General features: G+C 33.6%; 1 protein-coding gene across 1 annotated transcript in view; it reads right to left on the minus strand.

The window, feature by feature from the left end:
- LOC106878177 (proteasome adapter and scaffold protein ECM29) overlaps positions 1–10,391 on the minus strand; it is a 63,326-nt gene that overhangs the window by 30,884 nt on the left and 22,051 nt on the right. Inside the window, exons 9-18 of the mRNA XM_052974721.1 lie at positions 9,267–9,342; positions 8,163–8,279; positions 7,588–7,710; positions 7,057–7,160; positions 6,203–6,329; positions 5,023–5,103; positions 3,158–3,377; positions 2,810–2,901; positions 1,514–1,648; positions 829–973 (exon numbers count right to left, since the gene is read on the minus strand). Of these exons, the coding sequence (XP_052830681.1) occupies positions 829–973; positions 1,514–1,648; positions 2,810–2,901; positions 3,158–3,377; positions 5,023–5,103; positions 6,203–6,329; positions 7,057–7,160; positions 7,588–7,710; positions 8,163–8,279; positions 9,267–9,342 (1,220 nt within the window). The remainder of the gene's footprint in view (positions 1–828; positions 974–1,513; positions 1,649–2,809; positions 2,902–3,157; positions 3,378–5,022; positions 5,104–6,202; positions 6,330–7,056; positions 7,161–7,587; positions 7,711–8,162; positions 8,280–9,266; positions 9,343–10,391) is intronic.

Genomic DNA, 10,391 nt, shown 5'->3' on the forward strand with positions numbered 1-10,391 from the left:
TATTCTGTTAATATTTACACACATGAAGGTGGTGAGCTGGAAGAATCATTAGCACGATGGGGGAAAATGCTAAGCAGCATTTCGTTCATCTTTATGTCCCGAGTTCAAATTCAGCCAAGGTCAACTTAGCCTTTCAATCCAATTGGGGTCGATAAAATAAGTACCAGTTGAGCATTGGGGTCAATTTAATCGACTTGGCCCCTCCCCCATGCCAAAATTTGTAAACAATATTTACACAAATCAAAATGAGCACAATATAAACCAGTGGTTCTCAACTGGAATCTATATGATCCCTGGGGGTCCATGCAAGCAAAACAATAAATTGGGTCTACAGTATTACTTTAAGGGTCAATGGAAAAAATTTGCTTTAGATGTATTCATTGCAAGGAAACAGCTAGGTTTCATCCTCTGACATGTTAAATAGTTCAACCAACACACAAGTTAACGCGTGATAAACAAATGGGAATTCTGATGAAAGAAGTACCAATAAAAGTGGCTTTTAACCCTTTAGCATTCAGATTACTCTGTGAAATGTAATACTTATTCATTCAAATTATTTTGAATTTATCATACATTATCTTGGAGCTTTGAGATTTCAATGATGCAATTATTTTTAGAATAACATTGTAAGGTAGGTGTGAGAGGCCTAATCTGGCCAGTTTGAACATAAAACAGGCAGAATATTTGGGCCTGATGTGGCCAGTTTCAATACTAAAGGGCATGGCTATGGGGGTCCACCAGAATAAAATAGTAATCAAAGAGGTCTATAGGCAAAAAATGGCTGAGAACCACTGATATGAAGAAAGCAGCAACATTATCATTGACTACCTAGTTTTTTAAGAGTCTTTGTCATAGCAGCATACATTTCCTTCTGTCCATCTTCCTCCATTGCACCTGGCCTGCTGTTATGACTCAGGTAGCAACTGATGATGTACCCCAAAATCAAAATAGATGAATGCTGCAGCTGCACATTCTGCAAATACAAAATATATTAAATAATTAGCAAATAATCCATAATCATCATCATCATCATCAAGTGGTCTTGTGTTTAGTCTTACTACATCACACCTTGAGCAAGTGTCTACTATAGCCCTGGGACAACCAGAACCTTGTGAGTGAATTTGATAGATGGGAACTGAAAGAAGCCCATTGTATATGTATATATATGTGTGTGTGTGTGTGTGTGTGTGTGTGTGTGTGTGTGTGTGTCCTTGTCTAGACATCATGTGATAGTTGCAAATGAGCATCAGGATCTTATAAGTAAGGTTGTTCCGTCTCAGTCTTCCATGCAAAACATGTCTAGCTCTGGGAAAATATTACCTTATATGGAAACAGGTGAGGACTGACAACAGGAGCATCTGGCTGCAGAAAATCTGCCTCAACAAATTTTGTCTGACTCATGCAAGCATGGTAAAGTGGTTGATTAATGATGATGATAATGATGATGATGGGATACCAGAGGGGGGAAAAAAAAAAGTTTTGCATAGAAATAAAATAATGAACGTTTACTTACATTAGTATCAAGGTTTTCATAGAATTCAGATATATTCTTTACAATGGAATTATTATCTGCAGTATTGTGTAACACAATTGAATACAATTGTGCAGCATGTTCAGTCATGTCATCTTTGGTTGAACAAGACAGACGCTAGGGAAAATCAAAAAGAACATATATTACACACAAATTTCAATATACACACATCTATTATCCTAATATATATATATATATATATATATATATACATAGAGTTTCTATTGTTCTATTTTAGCTCGTTATGCCATGTGGGCAAAGCCTGAGGATCGTGTGAAGGCATTAGATTTGTTATAAAATACTGTTTGAGTTGTTTTCATCGCATGAAACTATTAGTAGCTCATAAAAATATATACTGTGTTTATTAAATAATATATAAATATATGTATATACATACATGTACAAGATCAATTTTCCAGACACTGATGGTTCAGAACCTCTTCTAATTGGCACTAATTTAAACTAGTGTGCAAGTACCTGTATTTCATTTAATTGTTTAAATTTAAGGCGGTGGCTGGCAGAATCGTTAGCACACTGGGCAAAATGCTTAACAACATTTTGTCCATCTTTGCGTCCTGAGTTCAAATTCCACCAAGATCAACTTTGCCTTTCATCTTTCGGGGTGGATAGAATAAGTACCAGTTGAATACTGGGGTTGATATAACCAACTTATTCCCTCCCACAAAACTGCTGGCCTTGTGCCAAAATTTGAAATCGATATTTGTTCAATTCAGAATGCACTGACCAAAGTGACAACTCCTGGCTTAGAAAAATTAGTAATCTAGAAAGGCTTTGGAACCAAAGGTTCTGGGAAATCATTGCTGTACTTGTATATTAGGCTAATCAGACTGCATATTCTGTTATCAACCTCAGAGAAATCTCAGTCATTCAAGACATGAATCTTTAGTGAACAGTACTTGAAAAACAGGAAAATGCAATGCCACAATAAATATTGATTTCAAATTTTGGCACAAGGCCAGCAATTTCGGGGGGGGGGGGATAAGTCAGTTACATTGCCCCCAAAAGGATGAAAGGCAAAGTCAACCTCAGTGGACTTTGAACTCAGAACATAAAGACAGACGAAAAACTGCTAAGCATTTTCCCTGGCATGCTAACAATTCATAGCAGCTCATCGTCTTCCAGCAATTGTTACGTATTGTGAAACAAAATGCTCTTTTGTATTGACAACAGCAGATTTTATATAAAAACTGTCTAGCATTATCATCGCATTGATTTACTTTTGTCAGGTAAACTTAAATTATGTTACTTTACGCTCACCTTTATCCAGTCGAGTTGATTAGAGAACAAAGAAGCAAGGTATGTTGGTGCTCCTGCTACCACTTCTAGTAAACAGTACATGAGACGTCCATCTATGTAAAATATAAACATACAACAGCATGAGCAACAATGTGGAGCAAGTCAAATTCATTATATATAATCACTAAAATAAACACCAGATATTAAAGAAAAGGACTGGAGGGGGTAATATGAAAAACTAAAACCCTTTAAGGTGATGCTCCAACATGGCCACAGTTTAACTCTTGAGCAATATAAATATTATTTTGATAACTATTTCTGAATCTGGTAACTAACTTTAGAAACACATTAAGAAAGTTGACTTCTTACCTCTAATAGAGGGTAGCAATTGCTGTATAAGGTTGATATACATGTACACAGGACCATCTAGCTTATTTGGAAGACTGGCTCCTTCATCAAGTAGCTTGATCACATAACAACTAATTAATGGTGCCTGCTGCTGTTGAATGTTACTGGCTGATTCTTCACTATCTACGTTTTCTACAGCACCTGCGTTGTTAGCCAAACACATCCTCAAAAACAAAATGATCTGAAATTTGAAAGAAAGGCTTCTGTTTAAAAAGAAATGAGAGCTGGAGTGTCTGATATTATCAGGAAAGTAAATTTGTGTGGAGGAAAGAAATCAAAAGTATGAAACCCCCTAAATCCGTGGTTCTCAACTGGGGTCCCAGCAAGCAAAATAGTAAATTGAGGATATACGGTAGTATTTTATGGGTCTGTGTAAAAATTTTGCTTCAAATGTATTTATTTAAGTTTCTTTCTCTAATGTTTTACATAGTTTAACACATTTCCAGTCATTGAAACATGTCCTCTCAAAGAGTTCTATTGCAAACATACACAAGTGAATGGGTGAAAAACAATAGGAATTTTGAAAAAAATATCTATAAAACTAGTTTTTAAACATTGAATAACTACGGGGATCCACCAGAGAAAATGGTAATCAAAGGGGTTCCTAGGCTAAAAATGGCTGAGAATCTCCACTCTAAATGGAGTGAAACTATGAAGAGGATATTTTTTATGACATTTAGGGTAATCCCAAGCTCAAAATTTTGGAATAAAATCCCAATTCTGTGAACCACAATAATGGTTAGATGGTTGTGGTTAAGTTATGCGTTACTTAACAAATTTGATGTTTCCACAGTAGAGGTAAGAAATAATTCTGGTTCCAGGGCTCATAACAAGTGTAAGAAATTAGGGAACAGCTCCCATACTAGACAATAAATTATTTGCTGTCTGTTGAGGTTTTGAATCCTATGACATAAAACACACACACACAGCATGACAAGAGAGAGAGCGAAAGATAGAATATCAAACTAATAACAGTATTCTTAGATTTCAACTGGTAAATTCCACAACTCTTTTCAGGTGTCATACTTCTCTATACTATAGTATAGCATATGAGAGCACTGGAATCGTGTAATAGGAATTAAGATACCTGGTTTCAATCCTAGCCTAGAAAAGTTTACTTCAGAAACAAAACACCAAAATATGATGTGTGTAGATAAGAGTATACGACATTTAATGCAGGGTAGAAACACATAAGATTAGGTTTATAGCCAGATAAATGCATGCTACTTTTGATTATTTAACCATTTAGCATTCAGATTACTTTGTCAAATGTAAAGCTTATTTCGTGTATGGAAATCCTAATCAATATATAACAAATGCTGTACATTTGTTTAAATAATTAAAAAGTGCCAGTCACATGGCATGCATGAGTTTTATATGAACTTGTCCGATTTTTTCTATATATTGCAATTAAAGTGAACAGGAACACATAATTGATTTCATCGCTACAGCATCACGGTTGATGTTACCCCTTCTCATACATTCTGCTGTTGGTTGTGCTTCTGCTATGGCAAGATAGAAATTCACAGTTTACAGCTATTGGATCCTTGTTCTTCTACCAGTGCTTATAAAATAAGCAAATTACAAAACTTGACAGCTTATTTATTCACAATGCTTTGAATTAATCCTGCATTATCTTGTAGCTTTGATATTTCAGTGATGTGATTACTTATTTTTAGAATGACATTGTAGGGTAGGTGTGAGAAGCTGGATCTAGCCAGTTTGCATATAAAACGGGTGGAATATTTTGAGCTGGATGTGGCCGATTTAAATGCTAAAGGGTTAAAAATCTATAAAAAGGAAGTAGAATGAAAAATGTAACTTACCTGTGTAAATGCTTCAGGTGAGAAAGGTAAGGTTTGATTGCCAATGACATAACCAACCTTTGATTCAATTTTCTTTTGAGCCTAAAAAAAGATGTGATAGAAAATATGTTCACAAATCTAAAATCTCTATTTACAGGCGAAATATACATAGAAGATGTTTGGCCCCATGCAAAAACTGCAGGTGTTACTCCAAGTTCAAACACATGAAAATATAAACATTTGAAGACCCACTTAACTGTTGCCAGAATAGAAAGAAATCTAAAAATGAATAGTTTAAAAACAAATGAAATACAAGACAAGAAATCTGAAAAATTGATTTAAATGATGGAAGATTTCCATTTCTTAAATCTGTGATGACATTGAGAAGCTTCAATTTCAATTTTACATTCAGGATGCCATAAGATTAGTTTCTTATATATGAAAGAAACCAGATAAGAAAATAAGATGACAGAGGAATAAATGATTATCTTATAAACTTCATTAGCTTACAGTAGTTTCTGCTGTAAGATGCAGTGGACTCATACTTGAATGCCAGAGTAACACCTTACAGCTTCATTGGAGCCTCGAATATGAAGTACAGGTTATTTGGGAAAAGAATTACATTTATGAACATATATAGGAAAAAGCATGAAACCTGAAATTTTTAAAGAGGAAATGAAATGGGGACTTATATATGACTAAGAATACAACATCCACCTTTGAAGTAGATGCCAGTCCACTGCAGAGTTAACCACCACTCTCCAACTATCACCAATACTCGTTTGCAGCTAAGTGAACTGAAGTAATGTAAAATGAAATACTTTGCACGTAGTGCTACCCCATCCGAGAATTGAACCTACAACCAGGCAATCACAAGCCCAATGACTAAACCATAACACTTAGTGCCTTCACTGTGACATATATCAACCTTAGCCCAAAGCATTAATATATATGTGAGGTGGAACAATTATTTTAATTTAATACTGTTTCTATTACATTTAATGAATTTTCATGCTTAATTAATTGCACTCTCATTACAGCAGGGGTTCAAGATGGCCAGAACCACAATGAATTAAACAAATAAAAATCTACATTATACTTTGTCACACATTTACCTTGTCTTACATTCAGAGGGGGAAAAAAATTTCTGTAAAAAAAAACAGAGAGAAAAAAAAAAACCTACAGTTTATCAATTATGTACCTTATCATGAATATATTTGACCATTTCACAGAAGCTTGGGAGAACAAATTGTTCTTTGGTCTCTTTCTTACTGTACTGTTTTGTCAAATGCAACGTCTTCATGGCTTCATTTCGAATGTCTTCTTTTCTGTAAGAAAAATAAAAGAAAATGTTTATGGTGACTACAAAACGAAAAATATTTTGCAATATTGAGCAAAGATTAGTCCTGTAAAGAGATTTTTATGCTGAGTAAAGTGTAGTGTAATGGTAGATAGGATAGAATGTCTTTTGATATTTAGATAAATTTCTAAGCTGTTCTGAGTTCTAATCCCACCAAAAGTAGCTTAGTCTTTTAATCTGATCCTTCTATTCTCATCATTTAGTATAGAGCCAACCCCTTCAATACTGCTCTTGATTCCATTGAGGGAGTCTTGTCTTCCAAATAACATTGTGACCTCATTAGTGCTAGTGTCACATAATAAGTACTCTTTTTAGATAAGTGCAAGTTAAATTTTTATAGAAACAACTAAAGAAAACAAGGACTTATATAATAAAATTATACTGGACCTTAGCAAACCACCAATCATATTTTCTGCTCACTGATAACACAATATACTACACATACTCTAACTCCAAGATTTTTCTGAAAATGTGTTTAAAATACAAGTATTGTACCTGATTTAAATATTTTATTTCTAAGTAAAAACATGAACCCTCTAAACACACAGCACTCTCCACAACACTTCTATGTGAGAATTCACTATGCCTCCCAAGCAGGTGCTCCTGCTAGAGTTAAAAATCTCTGGCTTAGATCATGATGGTAATACTGCTGACAGTGATGATGATGATGATGATGATGATGATATCCAACTTACACATCTCCAGTTGCAAGCAAGAGAACATATCTTGATGGTATGTGGTCCTCAGGAAACACAGATTTGGCATACTGTACTGAAACTGCTCGAGCTTGGAACATTTCCTGGGGAAGTAAAATGGTAAAGCATGATCTCAGAAGACTACAAGTTGGGCAATGTACAACAACACAAACAAACATACATCTTAATATAGCTTAAACCTCTAAGCACATAAATAACTAACTTCAGCGCCATTTTCTCCATTTAACATTCAGCATAGGTTGGACAGTTTGACAGGAGCTCGCAAACTAAAGGAGTGCACCGAGATCCAATGTCTGCTTTGGTATGGTTTCTACAGCTGATGCCTTTCCTAATGCCAGCCACTTTACAGAGTGTACTGGGTGCTAACTTATAAATAAATAATATAAATGATGACATGGTGCTGGTCACATCAAAGTTTACATAATTTATTTCAATAGATATGTAAATGAGCAACAAAAAACAGCAACAAAACAAATAAAAAAATTTAAAAAGAGCCATCAAGTTAGATACCTCTTCAATGTTTTCCATAATGAGTTCTTCCATTAATTTCTTGTTCTCTTCATTTTGGCCTTTAAATGCTGATGCCATCAAACTCAAAGATTCTTGGACAGCAAGACGAATTTCAGATTCTTCCTAATTATAGAAAAATAACAAACAATAATATTGAGATTATCTAAATTAAAATCTTTCATCAAAATTTCATGTTATTTATGTTCTAAACACCAGTTTAATAATAAAAACAATGATTTTACTAAATTCTTTGTAATTTTCAAAATTTTTTGAAACAAAGGTGGTGTGTTTCAACAGAAATAAAAGGTTAAATGATTTAACAAGAGTTTTGCAACTTGGAAAATATTTAGATTCTAAACAGTTTAAACTAACTCAATAACAAAGCTAAAATCTACAAAAAAACTAGAATAAAAAAATTCTAAAATATTTACTTAAAAAAACCAAAAAAAAAACCCCCATCTTTTCAATATTTAATCATGAACGATTTTCATGTTCAATTTGTCATGAATTTCAAAAGTTGAATATTAAAGATAACAAATGCTGACAGCAATAGTAAGGAAAAATGAATTACATACTGTGCAAACAGCTTCAAAAAACTGCTTTATCAAAGCTATATCATTGGCAACAAGGTTTGGGCACCTCTTTATAATTTTCCCTATAGCAACATAGGTAAGAGCACGCAGTTTATCATCCTGCAAAATAGAAAGAACAGGTAATAAACCAAAAAGCAAATTTAACAAATAATATTTTCATAACAGAATCAAGTCCTGTTGTGTCTTGGGAGAATCATTATGCCAATATTAATAACACACACTGGTTTAATTCCACTTCTTTATTATTAGTCAGTTCGTTAAATATCAAGCCAACTAACTTTCATTTATTTAACCTGTTGATTAAAGAGGCAATCGTTTATTTATTTATTTATTTATTTTTGCTGTTCATCAAAGTTCTTTTGTTGCTAAAAAGATTGTGAATGATAACAAAGAACTTTGACAAACAAAACAGAAAAGAAAAACAAAAAAGATTGACTATTTAACTAACAATTTAAACAAACAATTGATTAGTTAATTGGTTAGATATTTAACCAACTGACTAATAATAAAGGGGTGAAATTGAACCGGTGCATATGTTATTAATATTGGCATAATGACTTTCCAAAGACACAAAATTTGTTTCAACACACGAATTCACATAAAGAATCTTGCAAGCCAAATACAAAAATGAAGTAGAACCAAATCCCTTATTGAGATATTTGTGTAATATGACATGTGAAAATCTTTCATGAACACATACTGTGATAACATCTTCCACAAAGTCGATGGACAAAGAAAAAAACAACAATAATTTAGGCAGAAGGTCAGTGATTTTGAAGAGAGGGAGTTCAGTCGACTATATCAACTCAATATTTGACTGGTACTTTATTTTATCAATGCTGGAGGGATGAAAGGCAAAGTTGACCTCAGCAGGATTTGAAGTTAGGTCATAGGCTTCCAAAATTGGCAGTACAGCCCCATTGGGGGTGATGGAAAGATCCAGGGGGGTAATAATGGAGTGATGGATGTAAAAACAATAAAATAATGGGTTAATTAGGTTAAGCTTTATTTGTGAAATGCAGTCTAGTACATCAATGTTACCTTAGAAAAAGAGACTTATAAAAATGACAAATGCATTTAATTTACCTTCGAACTTTTTAGAACTTTTACCATACTAGATAACAATTCTGCACTTATTGGTTTGAAAACAACATCTGATGCACTGCAATGAGAGAAATAATTCATAATAATATTAAATTTAAAAAATTATTAAAAAAATTGATATACAAGTAAAATGAGAAATGACTGACTGACCCAAGTATATTACTGGTACTTATTTTACTAAGCATAGAGTCATGTTTTGGAAAGATTTGAACATCTACCTCATAGATATCACTAATATTTTTGTTACTGACTCTCAGGGGGAATGAAGGATAATGCTGATCCTGGTGGGATTTGAACTCAAAGTCACTATTGTAAATCTTTTGATTCTATTGCCTCTGAACCCTCACCATATTTCTGCAGAGAAATATCACTGGAATCCTGGCTTAAGCACCCCATATAACAACCCCTATAACTTATTTGTTTTTTTTTAATTTTCAGAAAATTTTTGAAAATTTGTGTCCTACACATGGAAATTCATACGATAATGCAAAAGAAATTTTTGTGTGTGATTTAAGAATGATTTAGCTGTTGTTTTTAGCACATCTCACAACCACCTGATACCTTTTCTGTTTCTTTGTCACTCTGACATGTATTAATGTTTTACAATATTTTTCTCCTCTAAACACATTTAATGAAGCACCCAATTTTGAAATTATAAACAGAAATAAATGGCACATTCGGACTGTGTGTATATAAGATCCATGACAAAACAAAAAATTTTGATAATGAGTGAAAATTTTAGGATTTGGCAGGGGAGGTGAAGAATTAAAAAAAATAAATTTTTTTCTTTCTTGCATAATTGTACGAATTCCCGTGGGTTGAGCATAAATTTGCAAAAATTTTCTGAAAATTCCCAAAAATAAAAAAGTTATGAGGAATTGTATTGGGGTGCTTAAATCAGAACTCCACCATCCATATCTACTGGAGATTATCTCTCTTACACCATGCATCATTAGACACCTGTTCTTAAGAGCTTCGGTGAAAGCAATATTGTTGCCCTTGACATCAACAAAACAGTCAACCGTGACACTGAATGAGAAACACTACAGCTAAGTCGCCTACCTATGGTATCCACTTGCCAACTAAGTACCAATATTCCCCCCCCCC

This window comes from Octopus bimaculoides, chromosome 19 (assembly GCF_001194135.2).
Source record: "Octopus bimaculoides isolate UCB-OBI-ISO-001 chromosome 19, ASM119413v2, whole genome shotgun sequence".
Classification (NCBI taxonomy): domain Eukaryota; kingdom Metazoa; phylum Mollusca; class Cephalopoda; order Octopoda; family Octopodidae; genus Octopus; species Octopus bimaculoides.